Source organism: Falco punctatus (assembly GCF_963210335.1).
Source record: "Falco punctatus genome assembly, chromosome: 1".
Lineage (NCBI taxonomy): Eukaryota > Metazoa > Chordata > Aves > Falconiformes > Falconidae > Falco > Falco punctatus.
The window spans coordinates 57,559,014-57,584,416 of record NC_137580.1 but is presented as its reverse complement, the minus strand read 5'-3'; the positions used below and the strand labels follow the sequence as shown (position 1 = coordinate 57,584,416).

The 25,403-nt window shown below is 41.2% G+C and overlaps 1 protein-coding gene across 1 annotated transcript in view; it reads right to left on the bottom strand.

Moving 5' to 3' along the window:
- The window catches only part of CWH43 (cell wall biogenesis 43 C-terminal homolog), a 28,037-nt gene extending 8,926 nt beyond the window's left edge, over nt 1–19,111 (bottom strand). Inside the window, exons 1-10 of the mRNA XM_080404048.1 lie at nt 18,105–19,111; nt 17,090–17,281; nt 13,087–13,207; nt 12,806–12,960; nt 11,101–11,302; nt 10,013–10,101; nt 7,855–8,109; nt 4,690–4,815; nt 2,471–2,550; nt 1,014–1,119 (exon numbers count right to left, since the gene is read on the bottom strand). Coding sequence (XP_080260174.1) covers nt 1,014–1,119; nt 2,471–2,550; nt 4,690–4,815; nt 7,855–8,109; nt 10,013–10,101; nt 11,101–11,302; nt 12,806–12,960; nt 13,087–13,207; nt 17,090–17,281; nt 18,105–18,147 — 1,369 coding nt within the window. The 5' untranslated portion in view covers nt 18,148–19,111. The remainder of the gene's footprint in view (nt 1–1,013; nt 1,120–2,470; nt 2,551–4,689; nt 4,816–7,854; nt 8,110–10,012; nt 10,102–11,100; nt 11,303–12,805; nt 12,961–13,086; nt 13,208–17,089; nt 17,282–18,104) is intronic.
- Nucleotides 19,112–25,403: the final 6,292 nt, after the last annotated feature.

Below are 25,403 nucleotides of genomic sequence, written 5' to 3'. Positions count from 1 at the left end.
GTGTAGCTCAGCCCTCCGAACCTTTGGTCATGGGACAATGGAGTAAACAATGCATGAATCAGCCTGTTGCCTCTTCACTGACTCCTGGGTATCTCTGCCACAAAATCAAGGTTTGCCCAGCAGCACCTGTGTCAGCACCTTCCCACTGCTTAGGTCTGTCAAGCCTGAGCCGCTCAGGAAAGCTCTGTGGTGCATTCACACCACAGGAGGACAGGAGAACACAAATGCTGGAACAGCAGCGTGGATGCTTCCTAATCTGGTCTGCTTTAAACCTCAAAGTGGCAGCCCAGTCTTCCCTATTTTATAGGTATTGCAGAAAACAAGTAACACCTACAAACACCACTGGTCAATTGCTTTCAGTGCACCCTGCAGCAGCACTAGTCAGGTCCAAATTCTTCATTTCCTATAGCTAATTTCCCAACCAAAATCCTGTCCATGAGCAACAGGTTAGACACCCTTCTCTTCTTTACAGTAAAATCATAACAACTCAATCAAGCTACAATCACTATTTTTCTTTTATACATTGCTCTGGCTCAGTGACGGAAACAGACTTGTCTGTTTCTCCTCTTTACATACTGTGTAGGGCATTTTAATCTCAGACCCATTAGAAATTATATAATGCTTCACATCTTAAAAAAAACCCAAAACACAGAGAAGTTAAAAACCATTAACTTCTAAAATGATATTGATCATTATTTCATTTCTGTAAAGAATTCCTCTATAGACAAGTAACACAGCAGCAACGTGAGAAAAAAATCCAAATAATTAACAAAGTCTTTCCTCCAACCAGAAACCTCTTTAAAGTACATTGAAAAAATAAAAATATCACCTCTGCAAATGGAATTTTAACAGAAGTGATTGCACTGGAACAGCTCACAAATTCAGGAGAAAGCCACTAGACACAGGTTCTTGTGTTAATGCAAGAATGGACTCAGTTACCCAGCAGGTGTTCTTGCTTCTGTCCCTTCAGATGAACCCTCTCAAATATAAATGAAGTGGAAAAAAAACATTACCTGTCTGATTAAGCAAATTAGCTGATCCTTCCAAATTAGACCATCCTTCATTGTCATATGCAAATCTAAAAGGCCAGATCATAGCAGAGAAGTCTCTTTTTGGAACCTCAAAAAAATAAATGGAATAAAACTCAAGTACAATTTGACTTTTATTCAGTCAACAACATCAGATGCATGGTGCCATAAAACACACACAAGAAGAGATGTTTTAACCAATACATTTTCCTAATAAAGCTGTCAGGATTACAAAAGACTTCTGGTATTTTTGAGAAAAAACTGCTATTAACAAGAGGTGAAAAGTCATCACAGTTAAAATTAATTATTACAAGTAACAATAAATAAATGAACATGACACAATATGATTTTTTTCTCATTTTCTAAGAGGAACTACCCACTTTTTTCCACATTATAAGGTACTACAAACCTGGATGAGTTCTAAAAACAAAGCCAACTGTCTATGTCTGGGTGCATGTGTGAATATGCATGTGCAGGCAGGCACGCAGACACACACACACACACAAAATTTCTACTTCTCTCTCATCACCTTTTCTGCATCTTTTCCTGCATTTGTCATCAGTGATTTCTCTAACAAAACAAATACCAAGAGGAATACATGTCAAAAGCAGGTTTCAAAGGACTATTTCTGAATTGACGCTAAAAGAAAAGTCTCATTCATAATTGCAAACAACTGCACCAAAAATGCAATTTTATATTAGTAATCAAATATATATATATCATATAAATATATGTATCATATAAATCATAGAATGGAAACATGTTAACTTTTATGTGATCAAAACAGCTCCAGTTTTTAATTAAAATTACTAAATAGGCAAGCAACACACTCTGACAACCTGTAAGTAATACAAATGCTAAACTTTGTGAGCATTAATCATCTTAATTGTTACTGTCATTGCAATACATAATTTCTTGCCAGATTGGAAACTGGAATTTTACAATTTTTATCCAATTTCCATAACTAGTCTAAGTCTAATGTAAGTCAACCAAGTTTTCAGAGAGGTTCAATTCAGGTATGCATATAAATACAGAAGGATAGAATTCCTTCAGCTGGAAGGAACCTCAGGAGGTTATCTGTTCAAACTTCCCCAATATAGAATCAGGTTAACAGCATTGCACAGTTAGGTTTTGAACACAACTCAAACTCATTTATAAAAGTAACATTCAAATTGAATAGACAAGGCAAGCATCTCTCAGTTTTTCAGAATACTTTTTTCGTCCACAGCAGCACTACAAATCTCCAAAGACCCAGATATTTCCCATGTTCAACATGAATATACAAATTAAAACTTTCTCCATCTTACTTTCTGCCTTAGTTTTGCTGGATACTTGGATACTGGTACAACGACTTCTTCAGTACCAACCAACACATCTAAGATATCACACGCACATTTTACTGTGTATTTGAAAGTTACCATTTTCACAAACACAGTACTCACCCCTTGGCCCAGCTTCTTCTGGTAAATTTTATAACGTAGACCCAATCCTAGTAAACCAATGCCAACGAACAGCCACAATACTTGAAAAATAAGAACACAGAAAAGTTTTTTTAAAGCAAGAGAAAATAATATTATTGCAGTTAAACAGAACTGGGTACACTATCGGGCTAACATATAGGCTATTTGTAGAATGGGAAACGTATACATTTAGATTTCCACACATGCCAGTGACAACACCAGTCCAAAGCAGCATACTCTAAGAGTATTTATATGCACACATAATATCTCTGTGTGAGCAGATACACTTACATTCTCCAAAACACAACAGGCTGAGCAGACAGAATATACCAAAACTCCTTGGAATATTTATGCAAAAATGACACCTGTTGAAGAATTCATTATAGGACATGAATAAGAGCATCACGTAAACCCTCCAGTGTTTTCCTCTCTGTGTTCCACATATGTATTTGTAGTATACAATTTTTATTTTGTGTAAATACAGTGTGTGGAAAAAAATTTAGTTTACTTGCAAGCCTTTAGATGTCAGAAAGATGTGAACCCTGCCAGACCTCCAGAACAGTCCTTTGTTGACACATTCTTGGAAAGGCATTGTGGCTTCACAGAATGCAAATTCAGAGCTTTCCCATTGATCCTGTAGCCTTCCAAATAACCACAGCGGACACTTAAGAGCTCTCAGGGTTTGGCACCTTGTAATTTGATGCTCAAACCCTCTGCAGTTACTTCATTTATTTTTATGCAAGTTTTCTGGAACAATTTTGTATAAAATTTAAATACATTTTACCATGGATGATGCCAGAAGAAAGACAGTGCTGACATTAGCAAATGTCAAGCAATTCTGTACTCTCCAAGATGCAAAGGTTCTTAAAGGGGAAGCTGAGAAACAATACAAGTCTGGGCCTAACAAGGAAGTAAAAGAGTTATTGTTGTAATGTCACAAAATCAGCTAAGCAAGGGCTGTGCTTTGTGACACACAGTATTCTGAAGTATTTACTCAACTTCTGTGAAATTTGTTTGAATAGTAATATTCAAACCACTTGCATTGGTGCTCATATTGCCTCTAACACACAAACTCTCAGGGCCCACATTCTTCTGGCCCCCTAAGAACATAGGGGAAAGACCTTCATAAAGATTTCAGAAACAGTCCTGAAAAGTGGTGAAGCACTATTTTCTCTGCCATCCAAGTGAGGCAAAATGAGGTATACAAATGATAAGTGATTTGATCCAAAGTCACAGAGGAAAAAAAGATGCAGAAATGTGAACCTTGAGCATCCTGGTCTCTGTAGGGTCAGCATGCCCTAATGCCTAGCAATTTTTTTCTTTACCAAACTTCATAATACTGATAGACTTTTTCCTTAGAAAAAGTAAGCTAACAATGAAAAAAAATGTGACGCTCAAATGATTGTAGAGAAATACTTGAAAACATCATTTGGATAGATTCCAGAGGTTTACAAGTCAAAAAGCAGTAAAACCTCAAGTATTTTAGTTTCTTTTCAAAACCTAAGGAAAAAAGCAGACCTCATACACATCTTCTGGAAAGCGGGGATCCCTAAGCATAGTTCACAGACAGGACGTGTCAAAGGTTTCCTGAGGACAGGCATGGTCTGTACGTGTAGTAAGGTGTCAGAAGTGTGTTGTGATGTCAGCCACCACAGGCTTTGCAGGACTGCCTCCTCACACAGGAGGGGTGTCACATTGTACAGCAGCTCCTGGGGCAGCCGAGTCCCATCCCACTGCCAGCCAGCTCACACAGTCCTATAAAGGGTGTCACACTGAACTGCTTCAAAAATCAACATCCTGAATGGGCTGAAAAATCATTTATATCTTTTGTATACAGATGCAATAAATCCTAAGTTCCAGAGAGATCTCCTCCTCAACCACCAAAATGGAATCACAAATGATGCCAAATCCATTTTCACATTTTCTCTTTTCACTAGTTCATTTTTTTTGGTCTCCGTTTAACATAGTCCATGGGGAATAGCCTCCCTCTAAACTGTAATCACAGAGAATCAACTCCTCCAGTAGTATATGTCCTCACTAAAACTAACACTATGGCAATAACATCTATAAAAATCCAGTTCTAAAGCTAGCACCAAAAAAACATATCTAAAACATCTGAGCAAAACACTGCACCGTGTTACTCTTTTTCCTGAGACAGAATTCCTAGACTCATGGAAGAAAGGAAGTACAATTATACTTACGTAGTTTAATATACTTTTTACTCCTTTTGAATAGTGGCTTTTGGTGGCTTTTCACTTCAAAGATAGAGCTAAGGTCTTTCTTGGGTCCTGTTAGGAAGTCTACCCCAATACATAACATTATAAATCCTGTAAAAATACAAGTCATTACTTTTTTCATAGAGCTTTAACATATTAAACATTGCTCATAAATGCATCACTTATAAACTCCCAGCTGTTGTGTTATTCAACTTTATGGCTCCAACAACAGAGACAGTTCAAAGCACAAACACAGATAAATGTCATACCCAATGTAGTAATGCAGGCAATATGAGATTTATTGATAGAAAAGATCCTACTGATTGTCACAGTATTCACCTCAACTATGCCTGCAGCACTTAAACATTTTTTAATTTACATTGTTGTACTTGTTGACATAAGCACTGCTTCCAACAAAGTGAGCTATTGACATTAAACATGCCACTAATGATAAATACTTCAAAACAAAGTTTAAAATAGTAGTACGGCAATAAGAATTCAAAGCTAAAAGATTATTTAAAATACCACTGAACACCTGTTTTACAAAAAATAATGATGTTCAAAACTATATTGTTTGTTTTTTCTTTCTTTGTTTTTTTATTTTTTTGGGGTGGGTGTGTGTGTGTTTTTAAAATAAGTTACTGCTAAGATTTAACGCACCTGAAACAGATTTATTAAGCCTGCTTTGTGCTGATGACTGAATAGCAGACCTAACAGTAAAAGTATCTAGCCAAAGACTCCTTCACATTATGAAGTCTGCTCTGGACTATGGTGAACACTGTTGATTGTAGATGTCTATAATCTTTGCAAATTAACTGCTCTGTCACCAAGATACAACATTTTTATATAGGAACTACAAGAACAATTGCTCAGTGGTTTGCTCTGAAACAGTGTAAGCAGACTGCAACAGGTTGGGAGGGCAGTTTAACATGGCAGCATCTTACATTCCTGTACCCCAGAGCCAACAGAAGCAGCTGTGCTTCTGAAGAATAACTAAACACACTATAAATACATTTTAAAAGCTAGTAAGAGACTTCAGTGTTTTAACTGCTGCAATGCACTGTGATGATATCTTTTCTTTTCAACAGGTAGTTCAGACTAATAGTACAAGCTCTTTTCCCATGCCTTAAGAGCTGAAGGATCCAGTTATCAGCAAAGAAAACGCGGGAACATAATCAACTGGATAAGAGAAGGTATATATCCTTAGTATCTTTATGGCATAGTTAATTAACTATAGAAGCCACATTTTATTTCAGAGGTATAGCTGAAGATGAAATAGCCATTACTTAGTATTTTCTTATTGACCTTACTTGTTAAATTAGTTGTAGTGAAAGTTTGCAAATCAGGAAGATGGGTCTAGTGCAATGAAGAAGGGGGCACACACAAAATTTGCTCAAAGGAAGGCTAATTCAAAGCCGTTAAAGTTGAAGAAAGACCAGGGATCCAACCCCTCAGCACTATGTTACATCATAGCGAAGCATCACAGAAGTTTTGAATATAATGATCTTACTTTCATTGTCACTTTTCCTGGAGCAGTTCCCTACCCAAACTGCAGCAAGAGAAAGGCAGGATATTGGACAGGAGGAGAAAGCAAGAAATAGGACTTGCACCTGAAAGAAACCAGAAGAAAACAAGCAGTTTGCCAGAAAGCCAAGCTGTAAGGGTAAAAGCGAGCAACAAATACACAATCTCATGGTATAATCTGCAAATCTGATAAGCAACGGGATGGCATCAAAAAGACAGAAACTGGATTCTCAGATGGAACATAAATTCATGTAGTGTCATCAGCTGAGGCAGGTTCAGTTCAAAGTTTTCATTTTACCAGAAAGTTAGAGCCATCTCTGTGTTACCCTCTAGCCATCATGTCAGATGAATTAATCACAAGTGTGTATTTCAAAGTGACAGAGAGGGACTTTATATAACAGCTTCTCTTTTGTCACAGCATTACTCAGGGGTCATTGACACTCCTCTACTGCATGGTTCCTTCATGTAACTTCAAAAAATAAAATTAAATTAACTGAGATAACTGTTTCTACGGACCCCCCAGAGTGCTTTCAGAACAAAGAAAACTTCAATAAACATAAAAGAACTCTCCTCAAAACGTAACAAATTGAAAGCCTGCATGTGATTGCTGTAATATAAGAAACACATATGGAGTGTAAGAAACTGGAGTGATAGAAAGTGGTTGCAAAGACATGTACAAAATCTAAAACCATTGGAGCAACAAGCTAAGCACAGCATTCATTAACTCTTTCCAAACAAAATATAAGATAATGTGAAACATTTTAAAATGTGCCACACACTTAGCCCAAGACAAAGTTTGGCATTGTTTAAATATAATTAGTGAAATATGCTACTGAAACACATTAGTACCTATTAAGAAAATAATTCTGGAGGCAAAACCAGAAAGGGTTGGTTTCATTTCCACCTTCTCACCTTCATCAAGGCATCATTTTGCTAAAACCTTTCTATTTGTTCACCTCAATTCTTGCTCATTGGCAAACACCTGACAATTTCTTTTCTTCCTCTCCTGCTTGCATGTTCCTGACGCTGCAGTCTTATTGACTATTCCTCCAGACATGTTGGTGTATCCATCCACAAAGCGTAAGATAGAGCCACATGGAAGTGAAGCTCAGGTCTCAAATGCAGATTAGCTAGATCAGATGGATGCTGCATTTTGCTCCTCAGAGAAGGGCAATATAATGCACTGAATTATCTTACAGTCCCAGTAACACAGCCTTCATAAACCCCTGAGTTTCTGGACACTATATTGTTACCTGAGGTACCATAATGCTATCTCAGGTAGCTAGCATACAGGTGCATTCACACCCTGGATTGCAGCCATATCTTTAGGGTGACTGGTTAACAGATCTTTTCCTCAGTTGTATACTGAGTTATCAGAATTTTTTCACTTTGTCATTTTTCCTCAACTGAATTCCATTTTGTGACCACATTTTTCAAACTATTTCTAACAGTAAAGAAATAAGTATTTTTTTCACATCTCACTAATTTTCTCATAGAAACTCTTACCATAGTAAATCAAACAGCAGCCAAGGATTTGGAAATGCTAATTATACACTAGGTACATCTTAAACATCTGGTTGAGGCTAAAGCAAGCATATTCGTATTTGTTCACAGTCATAAATGTACCTAAAAGAAGATGGGAGCTTTCTCTAACATAAATTCCTCCAGGTACAAATTTATAAGCTGTACACCATACACAGAAGAATAATTCAAGAACATAGGCAAACATGGCTGTACTCATGGCTTTCCCAGGATGCACACAGCTAATGAAGCGTCCAGCCAGTTGAGGCCACACACACATAGTAAAGACAGCAAGAATGTTGCCTGCAACAGCAGCACTCCAAGTGCGTAAATAAAGGAGACCAGCTGAAGACGCTAAACCTGCAAAGGGATAGAAAATAGGGTAAGTCAAAGCCAGTTGTGTTATCTGCCACCTTCTATTTCACATTCTGTCTAGGAAAAAAAGAGTCTGGGGAGATATAACTGCTTTGCAGGCATGAAAACCACATCACTAGAAGGACTATTGCCAATAGCCAAAGACAGCCTCTTACTTTTCACAGCATCTCGTTCTCTTACAGATTGCCTATTCAGCTGATAACAGTGCAGCAAAAAGACAGCACAGAAACATCATCAAGAGCCGAAACTGAACAGTTCTTTTTACAGAGCTCTCCCAGTAAAACAGAGGGATGATGCAATTTTTAAGAGATTAACATCTTACGTCTGTTATGAACCTCCTTTAACATAATATAGAAAGAATCAAATAGGTTAATGTGAAGAGAAAACATCTTTCCCTGATCTTCTCTCCCTTTAGAAAACCGTATGTTGGGCAGGAAAACAACTGATTATCTTTCACTAGCTGCAAGATCCTTGATTTACCACACTGTCATTGACTGTGATGGGATTTGACCCCAAACAGAACGTTAACAGCCACGGAAACTTTCTATAACAGGTCAACTTCATTTTAAAACTTTATTGTAGCTAAGAAAATACTGACTTTCACATCATGATAGCAAATGTATAGAAACACTTTTAGTATTTTACTCTTATAAAGTTTCTGAGCACTTTAGAATACAATGCTTGAATCAGCTAAAGAACCATTCTGAACTTGTTTTAAATTAGCAATGTGTGTACTTCAAAAATAAAACGCTCATACTCACATTACAATCTCCACACACATTTCTTAAAACTAACACTTGCACACTTGCACTGAAAGGTAAAAGGTATTTGGGCAACTGATGGTCTAAGCATTGCCAACTCTTATGCCTTTACTGTGACTTTCCTGGTATTTGGTATTTTATTTTGTTTCCCAACTAGGAGAAACTCAGTTTGCACAAAATTTCTTGTCTTCAAGGTTGTGGAAAATTACTTGAAAGCATTGGCTCTTAAGTGCTCCAAAAGAGAAGGTGAACAAGAAAAAAGCAAAACACAACTCATCATCTCCTTTAGTCCCTGTATTTTGATAGGTCCCAATTTATTATTAAGCATTTGTAGGAAGTACTGCTTTGTCTTCTTGATCTGAACATCTACTATTAGCTAAGGTCAAAAAGGCACCAGTTTTATGGGTTTTTTAAAAGAACATTTATACCACTAAATTTCACTCAGATGAGCCCACAAATTAAACCAAACTGCACCCATCCATCCATCCATGTTGAGAAGGTATGGAAAACACACCTCTCCACAGTTCAAGAGCAGAATGAAATCTCCTCTGACTTGTTCTATGCATAGCTTGTTCCACAGCATAGCTATACTATCCTCCTGAAGATGGATGTCTAGACCCAGCACTTGAATCCCTCTTCCCACCGCCCAAGACTTACTGTACGCTGACTGATTCACAAATACATTGCTCCAGCAGAACTGCTTTAATGTTCATACTATTTTACTGCCTGGAGATCTTTGCAACTAAGGAGACAGGAGGCAAACTTGCCTCCAGGTGAACTGTTCATTGAATTAGAAGTTGTTGTGCCTTCTGCGGAATCACGAGGCTTGTGTCACCTCGGCCCCATAACCACAGATTGCACAATGCAGATGGTGAGAACTGAGATGCTACTCATGGGAACAGAACCTCAACAGGGGCTTCTGAAGAGAGCAACACTGCTCTGCCATGGCCTGGAGATTTGGCCTGTAACCCTCAGTCAACTGGTCAGAGGTGTATACTACAGTCAGTGACAGAGAAAAAGATGCTTTGATTAGCAGCTGATTTTTCTGAGATGGTGTAGGGTCAGAGAGCTTGAGTAAAAGGAATAAGGTAATAGAAACAAAACATCTGCTCAGGATTTGCACCTACCTACAAGAAACCAGGCAAAACTGGTGACAGAAGACCAGCTCCAAAATGAAAGCATCAGTCCATGAGCCAGGCCCAACAAAACTGTACCTCTAATACAACAATAAGGAAATAGAAATCATACATTAATGTATTTTATAAACACCTGGCATTGAAAAAGAGATTTCTAGACTTACAGACAAAGATGCTTAGTAGTATTTAATAATCCTTTTATTTTAAACAGAGATCAGTTTGAGCACAAAATATCCTTATCTCACACCCTGCTACATTTTCTCCCCTTTACTGGTCGTAAAAAACATCTAGTTGAAAATAATGGCAGTTTATCATAATGTGTAAGTGAGCTATGTTCCAACAGAAGCACTCCACTGAAATACTGAGCACACAGGCAAAAAGAACTCAGAGAAACTTCTGTTTGGGGTCCTCCCTCGCATTATTTTCTTCACGTCAAATAGGGGATCCTAGAGCATCTAACATTGCTATTAGTCTTGGGTAGCACTTGTGTATACTAATTCCAAATTATTTACTACCTCACTTGCCACTACATGTAGCTGACTCAGAATAAGTAATCCAGTCTCTTTCTAGATTTTTGGAACCCGAATGAGCAACACACACCATTAACACTAAATTCTTACTAACCAAAACTTCTATATCTTTTAATATTGCACACAGTTTCATTTTTTTAATACGCAAGCATGCACCTCTGACATACACTGTCTCCTACCACTTGCTCTCTTGAAGTTAACTGCTGGATTAATTTACTACATATTATATATGTACTTCATTCATAAGCCCTTGAACCTCAGTCTTAATTTAAAAATAGTTTTGCAATGTGGCAAATCAAGTATTTTATTGCTGAAATAAAAATCATTCTTTATTAGAAAATTTTAAGATTTATTGGTATAGACACAATGCTCAGAGGTATCCGAAAGCAAGAATGACTCCCCAAGTCCTCTGCATGAAGTACGTTGTACCCACCTTATTATATGTAAATTCTTATACCATCATCTGGTTGAGTTTTAATTTGTCACCTACTACAGCACTGGCTTTTGATTACTGTTTTGTTTTGACATAATAATAAAAAACCCACTTACCCATATGGATTAGGATCTGGACCTGTATGTGGGTGTCCACTTACTGCCCATCTAGAAATTAATGAGACCTCCCCAAATATCCACAGGGTGAGGAACATGAGGCTGCCAAAAGCAATCCCTGACAAAAGCCAATGAGGGTGGGAAACAGTCTCTCTAATTGCATTACCAGTTTTGTTTGCTTCTTGTTTCCTCTTGTCTCCACCTAGAATAAGAATAGAAATATAACTCCGCAAACCGTCAAATCCTATTAGAAAGGGTTAGTGAGAAAAAGAAATAGCCAAGACCACAAAATTACCAATAAATTACTGGCTCAGACACAAAAGCTAACTTATCTTATCAATTGTGGACACTGATGACTAAAAATCTATTAACAACATTCCTAGGTCTGTCAGGAAAACTACTCACCTTAAGTGTACAAAAATGGCAGCCTGCCCATATGATTATTCCTCATATTACTGGAATTTAAATAATTGGCTTTGAAAATCCACAGAAAAGTTATCAGAATTTGTTCAGAGAATTCTGTTCTCTGAAACTCTAAACGCTGATAAGAACAGAACCTGACACTTCCAAAGAAGCCAGAAATGAATTCCCTTCTCTTCTTTTTCCATGTGCTTTAGATCCCCTCTCACCTAAGGAGAAAGCAGCACCTTAAATTGCATAGATGTATTGCTCTGTCACCTAGAAAGAAGACAGATTCCCTTCCTAACCTCCTGCAGTAGATTCCCTTTCTAAATTATGATGAAAGCTCAGCTTAATTTACATAACGTAAAGCAAGTCTACAAACAATACACATGATGCCAATTTATACCCACTTACACACAGATAAGGTCTTATCTTCCAATTAATTCATCCCATCCAGGTTATACTGAGAAGGAAAGAACTTCTGAGCATTTAACATATGGTGCCTTAACTACCCAACCCTTGGCAGTACTACCTTCACAGTTTTCAACTGTGCTAAGCCTATTGCCAGCCCCTACTGCTGCGTACTCTGTCCAGACGCTCCAAGAACTCAGGCAAATTTCGCCTAGGACAACTTCTCCACTCTTCCAATTACTTCTGTTTATTTTGCCCAGGGGTCCTCAAACTACGGCCCGCGGGCTGGTTACGCCCCCCCAGGGTCCTCGGACCCCGCTATTTACAGAACTCCCCCACCCCCCCCCACTGGGGGTTGGGGGCGGGAACCAAGCAGCCGCAGATGACTGCCTGCCACTGCATCCGCACGCTGGGCCCCTGGTTAAAAAGTTTGAGGACCCCTGATTTTGCCAATCAGCTGTTCAATAGCTTTGTCCTGTCTCCCATTCTTTGTCAAAGGATACGCACTGGCAGAGAAACTCAAAGAGCAGACTGAATTAAGAAAATAATAGAAATACAACAGATATTTCATGCTGGAATGAGGATAACCCATTCTGGTTTTACTGGTCTAGGTTATGCCTTTGTTTGCATTACTGTCACATTACTGATAATGCAATTAGTTGTCAGTTCCAACACCAACCTACTACAGCTTGTATGAATTGTGGTATCAATTCTGCCATGTTACAGGCAGATGGAAGTATCCCATGGTTTCTAAAGCCTGCAATGCTCATGCATCACGTCTAAAATCAAACTGTACTGAGGAAAAAAACCAAAGAATCAAAACCCAGTGGCACATACATAAGTATACACGAGGTTGTTTTCATAACTGCCATCTTTGCTGTACTATGCTTACCTGAAAAAATTCGCTCCACTGCTGCTATAAAACCAATTGTCAGTATGACAGTATTGGCAGCTTGTGAGCTCCAGACTGGGTTTAGCGATGTATACCATATGCGAAGAACAAGGAGTATTATCTTGCCTAGCATGAAGCCCCATATCCTGATGAACCTATAAGGATCCATTTTTGAAATAGTGATGCATTTGAGAAAAATAAATACATCATCTCAGAAAAAAAACCCCACCTTTTTAATATAAAGAAAGGTCAGTTACAAACCCATCAGTATAAGAAAATACCTTTGTAAACTGTTTCCTGACCACCATGTTACTGTTTGAACCAGCAATGAGGAAGAAACACCTGCAGCCAAGATGAATAGCCTAATTAAAGCATTTGGCGCCTGGTATGATGCTAAGCTTCCTACAAACAAACACACACATACAGAGGTTGCTTTAATAGGCAATAGACATCAGGTATGAAGGATTTCCTGTGCATTAGTTCAATCTTGTCTGCAATTTGGATGGCTACAGCATTCATCTGAAAACACATGACACTACACATTTTTAAACAAACCAAAAAAAAAAGTAGGTATGGATAGAACCCGGGTCTATATGACATTATAGCAGTTACCATTTTCAGGAAAAAAATAACATGAAGTAACTATCCAAGACTGCAGTGATTGCCTTAATTTAAGTACTTGTGGTCATTGATTCCATAAATGGGATATATGGATAAAATATCTAAACATACAGATATTCCTGAGCAGCGCACAGCACACTTATGTAACTCAAAAAGCCATAAAATGTTATGTATGGTGATTGCTCCTTTCCAAAAAGGATATGGCTTTTGCCACAGTGCACTTACATAATTCAAAAGCCATAAAGGTAAGTGCACTGTGGCAAAAGCCATATCCTTTTTGGAAAGGAGCAGTCGCCATATGTTGCACAAGGATTAGCAGGTAATTGCCTTAGCGGGTGTGAGCAAGGCTTTCTCTGGCCCAGCATCTGGTCTCAAAGTGGTCATTAGCAGCCTGGGTCATCTTGTTACTGGAAACTGTCACTCTCCCAGTCACTGAAAGAGACCATGCACATGCATCTCCATCATTTCCCAGAGCACAGAGGCCTCACCTTTATCAGCAGTTTTAAACTCTGCTAGCAGGTTTCCAACCCAAGTGACTATGGCTCACACACATTCTTATAACTTCAGCCAGTGTGGCAAATTCCAGCCCAGGACCAGTGACAAACAGCAGGAGAAGCAACATTATTTTACTACCAGCCATTTGCTAATTGAGTATGAGTCAAACTTGAAGAGACATTAAGCAAGGAAGTACAGAAATGGAGCTGTTGATACTGGCAATGCATGCTAGGAATCCTCCAACTATTTATTTGCTCATTCTGCTCAGAGTAAAAGATGCAAAGCTTAGGGCAAAGATGGTAAAATGAAATCAATGTGTAGCAAAGATGTACTTTATGGATTTTAGGGGTTGCACATACAATACACACAAATTTCTGTCCCTAAATTGTGCTGAAATCCACAACTCAGCCTCTTCAAATCTTTCATCACTTGTGCTAGCCAGATTAAAGCTAGCGTGGGTTTGCCTGCTTACAGTACACACCTTTTGTTGTTGAGCAAGTACAACTAAACGTAAATATATCTATCCAAACGAACAAATTTACTGTATGTTGTCTGAAGAAGTAGATTCAAATAGACACTACCACAGGGGTAGTTCATTGTTGGTTTGTTTCTTGATTTTGTGTTCTGTTTAAAAACAAAGTAGTGTGAAAGGATACAGAAATTAAAACAAAAGTTTCAGAGAAAATAAAGCTTCCTGAAAAGGCAAAAAAGAAAGATTATGACGATGAATAAGGGAAGAGCCTTTTCCATCAAAACCAAAAAGAAACCCTCAAACCTCTAAATTTTCTGATTTTAGCTAAGCACGAAAAATTTCCAGATTTTCTGATTGTGAAATTGAAGACTGAGTATCTCCAGTGGAATGGGGTGGAGCATGCATGGGATAGATTGTTCTGTCTGATTTTGTTCAACAAGCCTCAGAGGAAGGCCACGGCCTTTCTGAGAAGGGAAAGAGATCAAAAAAAGAAAGAAGGATGAAGTCTGGCTATGAAGAAGAAAGCAGGAAGAACTGAGGAACAGGAGAGACAGCAGCACAGCGTGATAGGACAGAAATAATTCAAAAGATAGAATGAAGTTATGAGAACCAAGTAAAAAGATATGTATGGAAAGTCCTAAAGCCCAGTCTTGCCTGTGCAAGGGCTTTTGGATGACCTAAGAACCTGCAGCAGGGAAGCAAGTGAAGAGTGAGAGTTACCGCTGGCCTTGCTGGAGACAAAGAGGGCAAGGAACATGCTCCTGCATCTTCCTCAAACGTTAATGCTCACTGTAGGGCAACAGGTAAGAAGAATACAAAGTACAGGCAGAGAACACCGTGGTGACTTGCCAAGGGGAGGACAATATTAAGAGCATTTGGGAGATGGAAACAGCAGGGGGATATGTCACCGAGGAGACAGTTCCTGTTCAGGCAGGAATGAAGGGGAGATCATACCTGTGTACAGCAATGCTCAGGTTAGCCCAGACTGAGGATGTGTACAGCTTCAGTCTCCTCCTTCTGTGGCCACCTCTATTAGCATATTCTTTCCCCAGATTACTACTGGAGGTGCTAGCTTTTTGTTTGTAGTTAACATCTTCAGGAGCTTGTGATGCAGGTGAAGCAAACAGGCATAAACCAACAGACTTTACACACCATTATAGGCCTGTCACTGCTCTTTACTTAGCAGAACAAAAATTACGCACATTTAAGTGATTTCCATCTCCTTTGGTAAAGTGTAAAGTAAACACAGCAGATGATCTGAAGGACTAACCTTCAATAAACATGGCAAATTTTGTATTACTGATAATCTGAAGGAAGGCAGGGTGCAATATGAAATTCTTACACTCATTACTAGTATCTAAATTAGCAGATCTTGTAGAAAGCAATACAGTGAGCACTGCTATAAGAAGCTGACGTGGAAGATTATGCTCACTGAAAAGTTTATTACAAATAACCAACAAGAAAGTATTAGGATGGGTATGATGGAAAGAGGATGTCCTGGGATGGAGTTAACTTTCTTAGTAGCTAGTACAGTGCTGTTAACTCCATCCCAGCTGAAACCAGGACAGAGGAGAGAAAGAAAAGAACATGGTAAAACTACTCTCCAGCTAAACTGATGATGTCAACAAACTGTGCTCAGTTCTAGTATCCTTCCAGAGAATAAGAACAAGAATTGCTTTTTAAAAAAAAATCATGCAGGGAAAGTAAATAATATGATCCTATTCTGTCTTCTAACAGTAAAAGAGGAAAATTATATGGAAAGAGATTATCTGATTATCATCTTATATTGATAAATGAGAAGCCAGGGACTGCTACTTCCGAAACACATCACTGAGCAGCAGCATTTTCCCTCTATGCAGCATGGGAGACCCTTGGCTCCCCTGAGTTCATCCAGGGGTTGCAAATTTAGAAAAAACTTGCTTCTGAATGTGGCTGTAGCTGCCAAACCTTCTGCCAACAAACTTTCAGAAAATCAAAAAGAGCTAAGACTTGCACAAGTTAGCTGAAAACCAATGAGGGAATCCCAGCAAGTCTTGGTTTAGGGAAGAGTATGTGGGATGTGTAGTGAGGCAGCTTTATCTTATATTTAAGATCAAACTTTCTTCCTGTGCAACTGACAATATGAGAGCCATCACATATTTAGGATGAGCCTATAATCCCATCAATACGCTACAGGCATATAAATAGATTCAATAAGAAAAAAAACTTGAAAAAAAAAAGCTGCCTTACACACTAAGTCTACCAAAAAGAACGTTTCACTTACTTTTATAAAGCAGATCACTTTTACAATAGCCTCAAGCTGTTCAACAAGGCTCATCCCTACCCACTGCCACAGACACAGAACTACTATACAAAATCCACCTGCTCTGCTGATCTCTGTGCAATACTGAAAGCATTTTTCTTACTGGGCATGACTTGTATTAATTTAAAAGGTTCTAGAAATAAAAGCGAAATGAGATTTGTCTTTAATTATGTGGTACCGGTCTAAAAACCAATAAAAAGGATGCAAAAGATCCTTCCTCTGGCTGTATCTAAAAGCTTGAGAGAAAAATAAAAGCATGAGTTTGGGACAGCAAGAACTTCTTATTTGTGTCTCTTTTCAGAATCATCTTAATTTTTAGGCAATTTGGAAGGTTTATTCTTACACCTTGATACCAAGATGAAATCTGTAACTCACTACAGTGAGTTTTACTTACCAACCATAGCCAGTCTCAGAAGGGCTAGGATGTACTTGTTGTTAGCCAGTCTCCAGAAAGGGCCAATTATTAAGAATATTGGAGAAAAGAAGGCAACAGCAAAAACTTCTAGACCCGTGAGTGCCAGTGTCTGAAGGGGGAAGTAATAGATCATCGGTGGCAATGCATGGTAAAGAGACCAGGAAATGTAGCCTAAAAAAAAAAAACCAAAACAAAAAAACACCAAAAAAAACCAAAAAATCCATCACAGACTTTCAACAGCACTGTTTCCTGGAGATTACTTAAATACAAACTTCCAGATAAAGACTATCAAATGTATTTGAAAGTAGCTCAAGTACCAATAGCCACTGTCCGTGAAGAAATATTTGCTATTTCAAGTTAAACAAACACATTTTCCTGGGAAATAGAACGGTGAGAAGAAAACAGCTGGTCCCTTGCTACTTTGATCTTCAGGGACGAGGAGCTCGGCCCAGGGAAGGGTGACTGCCCGGGGGACGGCGCTGGCTAAGCCCACCCGTGTCTCAGGGCTCCTCAAGGGCAGATCGGTGGCTAAAGAAATCATTCCAGTACACCGGTGCGCCGCTCTCCCCTGAAGGCACCTCGCCTAGGCACGCCAGCACCGCACTACGATTTTCTCCGCGTTTTGCAGGAGACGCACCAAGTGCGGCGCGGGGTGACCGGGGTCCGGGGCCACCCCCAGCGCCGCCCGCGCCGGCACCTGCCCCGGGAGCCCGCAGTGAACCGCGCTGAACCGAGGGGCAAGCGGCACTCCGGCATCAGGAGAGGGAAAGAACCCAGAGCGCACCCAGCAGTGACCATTACTTCCAGCGGAGGAACTTTCCATCCCGGCGTACGGTAAGCCCCGCGACGCCCTGCCGGGCCGCCCCGCCGCAGCGCTCCCGGGCGGGCTGGAGCGGGCCGCCCGCTGCCTCACCCGCCCCGGCCCAGCCCGCCGCGGAGCACCGCCGGCCCTCGCAGCCCCCCAGCCCCCTCGGACGGCACCGCCGCCACCTACCCAGGAGGCTCTCCGAGAGAACGGCCTTCCACAGAGGGGACATCACCCCGCGACGCTGCCCGGCTCGGCGAGGGCTTCGCCCCTCTCGCCCGGAGCCCGTCCCGAGTGCCCGGCGGGGCGCGGCGCCGCTGCCCGTCCCGCCTCACGGAGCCCGCCCGGCACGCGGCCGGGGCGAGCGGGCGCCACAGCGCCGCCTGGCGGAGCGCGGTCGGCTTCGCGGCGAGAGGCCCGGCCGAGGCGGCGGGCAGCGGGGAGCCGCTCCCCGGGATGGGGGTGGTGCGGCCCGGGGCTGCGCAGCCGCACGGAAGGGCAGGTAGGAAACCTGCCCGGTAAGAAACCTGCTCGGTAGGGGCGGGGGGGCAGTGCTGGCCTGTGGGGTTAGGGCGGGGTGCGAGGGTCGTCTCTAGGCTGCCATTGTTCGACCCAACCGGCCTCGGCCTATGTGCTGTCGCTGACAGAAATGGCGGCTCCCTCAGGCCGCCGAGGGCCGAGTTCCTCTTTCGTTCCAGCGCTTTGGCTGGCGCGGGAGAGGCGTGTTCCCTGCCGGAGCCTGCGAGGTGGCTGCGGGGCAGGCTCAGCCCCACGGGCCCGGTGGCTGCGCGGCCATGGGGTGCTTGTAGACGCAGAGCCCACACCAGGATGGCGCCGTGGCTGGACGGTGTGGTGCGAGGTGACTGTGAAGGGATGCTCAGTTAAACCAGCCGTTTCTTCGTGGAGGTCAGTCTGCACGGGCAGAGTTTATTCTTCACAGCCCGGCAGCAAGGAACAGTGAGTAGCTCACACCCGTTCACGTTTGTCTACTGGCTAGGCGCCCCAGCAAGTAAGAGAAATAAAAGCAAAAGGTTGCATCCCATGGGCTGATGGAAAAAAGAGGAGCTGACCCTTTTGCTGGTTGTATAAATACATGGTTGATTAACTGTTATTACATGGGACTTGGGAGTATGTGTGTCCAGATTAGTGCTGTGCTTATCTTGACGAAATGTGTGTTGTTTTACAACAGAGTAAGGACTTCTGACAAGCAATCGTGTCTGCAAAAAGCACCAAAAGAAGCATTCAGTTTGCTGAGATTCCTGGGTTAAGGCTTAAGCTGCTACGTTTTTTAATTTTAGAAGAAACCTTGAGTTAAATCAACCCAGCAACAATCACAGCTGCCCAGTTCAGGCAAAAGCATTATGTAAGCAAAATCTGAATTTTAGAATTTCATTTTTGGCATGAAAAGTAAATTTGTAACTATGAACTAAGAACTAAAAAGTCCTTTTACTGTTGGAATACATAATCTTCTTAAGTTTTACTAATCTTCATATAGTACCCTATGAAACTGCCAGCTGTATCTCCTTATTTGTGTTAAAACTACTGTCCAGTTCTAAATAAACCTTATGATATGCATTTCCTTTCCCTTGCCTGTAAAACACCAAATCCATAGGAGTAAGCTATAAACACCTGACACCTATATGACCTATTACTAGCAATAAATTCCTGCCAAAACGTTTTGGGGACCACAGTACTAAACTAAAGTTTGTCCCAGTAGTCTCACAATCAAGTAACTGATTTACTCTGCAGTATAATAGGGTTTGGCTCGCTACACTCTGTTGAATTTTGGCTGCTATTTGAAAACATACACGTTCACAAAAGGATTGAAGTGTTCTGATGGAAAAGTAAACCTCTCTAGGGGAGGAAGAATGAGACTCGGAGGTTTAATGACCCCCTTTCTCTTTTCCAAGCTCCATGTCACTAAAGGCATCTTTCCTTTTCTTCATTTAAGAAAAGTCATACCAGCATAGTCATCAAGTTCACTCATCACTGGTTTAGGATTATGCAAGTGATGACTCCATTTCATCTTTCTGTGGCGTGATGCAAATGGAACTTGTAAGATGAGATCCTTGGCCGGAGGAAACCCAGAACATGGCTGCTTTTGTAGCTGCATAGCAGGAGTGTGAGGCTCACAGGGTGTATTCAGCCAGTAAGTATTTGAAACAATTTTGTAATACTTTTTGTAATTACAGTATCTTGCTTCATGCAAGTTCAGAGGTGGAGTTCCAGTAAAACTAGATGCAACTGGAATCATGAACCTGATGTGCTTGTGTGGCTTCCATTAAAGTCATAATGCAATGAAAATAATGTAATTCCTGACAAATTTAGCCGTTTTATATTCTGGGTACTCTCTCTGAGATTCTTAATAACTAAGTTTGGCTTCAAATACAACAAAGTTATATTCCAGTTCTGTCCATAGAGTTGACACACAGATAAGCATCAGAGCACAAGAGGAGGGAGTTTTCAGGTGTGATGTATTTTGAAATAACACAGTCATGTCTTAAATGGAAAAGTCAGTGTTAACAAAGTGCTTCATTACACATGTATGTGCAGGAATGCCTTTCACTATATTTTTTTATCCTTGGAGCACCGCATTTGTAGCTGATAACAAAGCAATAGCATTTGATCTATACAGGAATACAATGATGGCAAAGCAGCAAAACCAAGATAGCATACTACCATAGGAGTTTCCACTCACAGAAAAAGGAGTGTCTTCATTTTACAATAGTATTTAATATACCCTTATCCTAAGGCAGATATAAAAAATCATATGAATGTAACAGAAATTAAATTGCAGCCCCACAATTATATTGGTATTGACAGGGGTTATATTCTCTAAACAGTAATTTGTGTTCAAACTATGATACAAGCATGTTTTGAAACCCACTGTCAAACACCTGGGAGAAGTTGTCCTTGCATATTGCCCAGTAGAGATGTGCCCGAATGGGCGTGATTAAGAACCAGAAGAAAGTGCCAGAGAAATAGAGGAAAAAAGCATAAAAGTACTAACACAAATTATGATTGAGAAAGCAACTCTGGGGAAAAAGCTGGGGTGGGTGGGTTTACAGTAAGGCACCTGCCACAGTCACAGCAGAAACACAAAGACTTGCAGGTGATTAGATGTCTATTCTGTTTGCACAACAGTGTAAAGCCTCTTAATCATTACCTTTATACCTGTTATGCAAAATCCTGTATGTATATTCATACTCAACATTAATTTGGTTGTCATTTTCTCAAGGTTACAGCATGTTGGCTATAAAATACCATTCATTTGTAACACCTGGGCTGAAGTGTAACCTCAACTCCTGTAAATTAGCCCTAAACCACAGGACCGATAAATATTAAGACTTGCTAAAGACCTTCTTCAATAAAATGTTCTGTGAGACTTGGTACACAAACATTGCTCCAGAGTAATTCCAGTAACGTATTCTGTATAATAGGTCTTGATTCATTTCAATATGTATTAGAAATGGCAGGTACAATCAAGTCTGATTACAGGATCTAAGCACCTGTAAGTCCATTGAAATCAGCTGGTGTTGCAGGTCTTTGCTGTAGAACAGAAAATGCACATACAGCTGTGCAGCCTAAGAGAAGAGAAAACTCCGGCCATTTTACTGACTTCTTCATGCTGAGAAGTGGAAATCCTAAACCTTGAACATCTGATCATTGTCAGCTATTCATTTCTTCTAAAAGATAGGCCAGACCAAGTGTAAAATAGAAGTAAGTACATCCAAGAATCAGCCAGGACATAGAAAACTATTACACGATTTCTTGTACATAGTGAAGACAGTTAAGTATTTTACTCAGAAGTATGTTGACTGTTTCCTGCTGTGACTTCTCATGTCTTTTCACTCACCCTTAACTTCTGCTTCCATTAGCATGAAAACAGTGCCTGACAACATAATTCTTACGTGGTTTTCCATGTTCTAAATCTTCCTATTTACTGAGAAGTTTTTGTAACCTCACTGAGCTTCCATTACTCCAGGTTTTTGTTTTTCAGGGATTTTTTTAAGCAATTCAGTCTTTTTTATTTTATAATGGACAAACAAACCATATTTATTATACTTGGTAATACCTCCTGCTCTTGTGCTGTATGCATATGTAGAGTGTTTCTGGTAAATACACACACCAAGAAGGCTTTTAGTTTGGTGAATGTGATGAACCTCAGGATCCTGGCAACCCTGGAGTGTTTTCTAAAAGGTTTTTCAGATGAGCAGCCAGAGCCTGTAAACCTCCCCTGAGCTTGTCAAGTCTGAGGTCTTTGACCTCCTTTTACTCTGACAATAGACAATTCCTCATCCAAGCATTCAATTCCATATTGGTTGCTTTATTTTTGGTATCTCTCTTTTTTTTTTTTTTTCTTTGATGTGTAAGCTTAGTTTTGTTCTGGGAGGAGTAAGGATCTCTCTTTTGGTTTGTGTTTATTATTTTGGATCACTAACATTTATTGGTTTCTGTCTATCAATGTGTCTTCATTGTTAAAGCTCTGAAGTACTTCCAGGTACATCTTAAAACCCACTATCCCTGGGCACACATACACCCCATGAGGAAATTGTCTTTCTAATGCTCTTTCATTTTATGCCAGTTTAAGCTGAACCAGCTAAGAAATTACTGGTTATTAAGAGCTTGCCCTATGTGGGATTTTCTTGTGTACTGTATTTTTCAGAATACCATGTAGCCAGTTTCTATTAAATAGGTTTTTATGTAAGATTTCAAGAATACCCTTTAGATCACAGGAGATACTAGGTAGACTTTTTAGACTTGTTTTAGGACATCGCTCTTGCCAAACTTCCATGTGAAGAGTATATTTTGCAGCAGGGAAGCCTAATGGTCTGGTTTGACTGGCGTGAATGAGACAATAGTCTGGGGAAGGGGCTTTGAGCAGACGAGACTTCTGGAAGCTGAAAGCTTTTTTGGACTTAAGAAAATGAACTATGACTTACGTCATGTTTATTATGAAATAGAGATGCCAAGGTCTGCAAGAGGAGGAAGTATAATGGTGATCTCACAAGCTATTAATTTCATTATAAGCACTGAAGTGTTATATCACCATTTAGGATACTCTACTAAAACCTGTTATGTCTTGCTGTAAAAAAAACCCCAACACCAAACCAAAAAACAAGACAGTTTTTGTTGAAGACAAAATGCAAAATAAAACTCAGTTTTTCATGCTTTGTTTTAGAAAGCTTATTGTTAAAGAAAGGCACTGCATTTCTCATTTCAGATAAAGTGGAATTTATTTTTTTCAGTATTCCTAGAGGAACAACCCCTGCCACCCACCACTGCCTGAACTGACAGTTTCAGGATAACTTTTTCTTGCAATATTATTTTTTATTTGTGTGTGCCTGGGATAGTGGTTGCTTGGATTCTTGCACCTTCCTGTGCAAAAATGCCTATTAAAAATCGTGTTCAACTTGTTTTTAATTTTAATTTTAAAGGTTAAGTCAGTTATCGCAATTATGTTCCTCAAACTCTTTGTTTTTAAGATTTACCTGAAAGTACTTCAGAGCAAAAACATGAAAGTCTTTTTCTTATTTCTTTGTTAATATTGAAATTCAGATTTATTGATTTACTTACATAAGCATCGTAGTATTAAAATCAAAGTAGATAAGGCTTTTCATTCCAAAATGGTCAAAATGGAATTTGTCGCTTCTTTTTTAAAGATCTCGTCGTTTCCACAAAATATTTTCAGCTGCTAGGACACCCCCAAACACCGTATGTCATAAATTGTTAGGCGACTGTTAATTTCATTAACAAATACCATTGATTCAAAGAATCAGTCAGCAATATTTGAGTGAACGGAGGTTATCTTTATTTGGCAGCGCTGGATGCATGGGGGAATCGCTCCACCAAAGTCATGCACACCCGAAGTGATGAACTATCTCATATTCATACAATAAAACAATGAATATTCAATTAATGCCTATACATATTCACTACCTAAACCCGCCTACTCTCGCTTTGTATGTTAATTAGCTTATCAGCCCTTTGTGCTTGTGCAAATTCTTTCAAGAATTGTGGGCAGGGGTCTTTGGGAGGAAGGCCGTAGGTCTTCCTTCCTTCACCCTTTGCCTGGAACGGGATGGTCTTGCAAGTTTGCAGTGTTCTTACCGGTCTGAGCTAATTTATGTCTTTGTCGACCATCTGTTTCTTCTTGTTGTTTCTTTTAGTCGCTCCCTCTAGATAACTTATAAACAGGCCCCTTGTTAGAGAAAGTTAGAGAAACAGATCCCTTCTTTCATTAGTTATTTCATTAATTATTTCTTTCAAACTATATGGTTACATGACCTAATTACTATACCTACATTCTTTGAGTAAATATATTTACACTTAACTTGCTGTCCCTACTCCATACAATTTCTTCATATCATTAGGACCAGGTGTCTTTTTAAAGATAACAGAAATCCGAAGCCTTGGCAATTAGTACATTCTTTACGTCACCAATTCAAGAATTTAGTGTATCTTCGAAGTCAGTAATGAGGGTCTCTGAATGTTTATCAACTCTTGGACAAACGAAAGCGCGGGCACTTTGTTCTTTAAATAAATTGTACATAGTTCATTATTCACCATTGCTAAACTGGCGTTCTGAAATTCTTGTGGGAAATCGGACAACTGCGAAGGATTCCTACTGGTGTGGCACTGGTTTTCTCCCGGAGCTGCTCGGGGGGAGGCGTGAGCTGCGCGGTCCGTAGTAGGTGTCGGCAGGCCGGGGCGCGGCGGGCCGCCCTGCGGCCCCGGGCGGGCGGCGCTTCGCCGGCAGGGCCCCTCCGCACCCCTGCCCCGCCGGCTCCGTGCCGGGCAGCCGGGGCCCCGCGGGGGCCGTGGGCGGCTGCCCCGCCCGTCCCTGCCGCCGGCGGCCAGGAGATGGTGGTGGAGCCCAGCGGCAAGCGGCGGCGCGGGCAGCGGGGCGGCCCTGCCCCGGCGGCGGCTCCCTCGGTGCCGCCCGGCCACCCCGCTCCTCAGGGCTGCCGGGGCTGGCGCTGCGGGCCCGGCCGCGGCTGGGCTGGGCTGGGCCGGGCTGGCCTGGCGCCCCGCTTTCCCCCTTTCCGCGCCGGGGCGCTGAGCTCAGCCGTGCCGGATTTCTCGGCGTCACGGCGGGGGCGAGGCCGGGGCTGGTGGGGCGCTCGGCGGCCGGCTCGGGGCAGGCGGCGGCTCGTAAGGGGCCTGCCCCACCAGCGCCCCGCACCCTGCCCTCTCCCCTTCCCCGCAGGCCTTCGCCCGGCGCCGGGGCACGGAGGCGGGCTGGGAACGGCCCCGGTGCCCGGGTCAGAGGGGAAGAGCGCTGCTGGCTGGAGCCTTGGGCCTGATGGCAACTACCTTGCCCTGCCGGGAAGCCCAGACCTCCCGGCGTTTGGCACGTCGCCAGCCACAGCCTTGGCCCTAGAGCAAGCGGCAAGTACAAAGCAGCCCCCTGTTGTGGCCCGGAGGGGTCGGGTCTGCCCGGGAGGGGTCTGCCCGGAGGGGTCTGGGCAGGTGCCGCGGCCATTC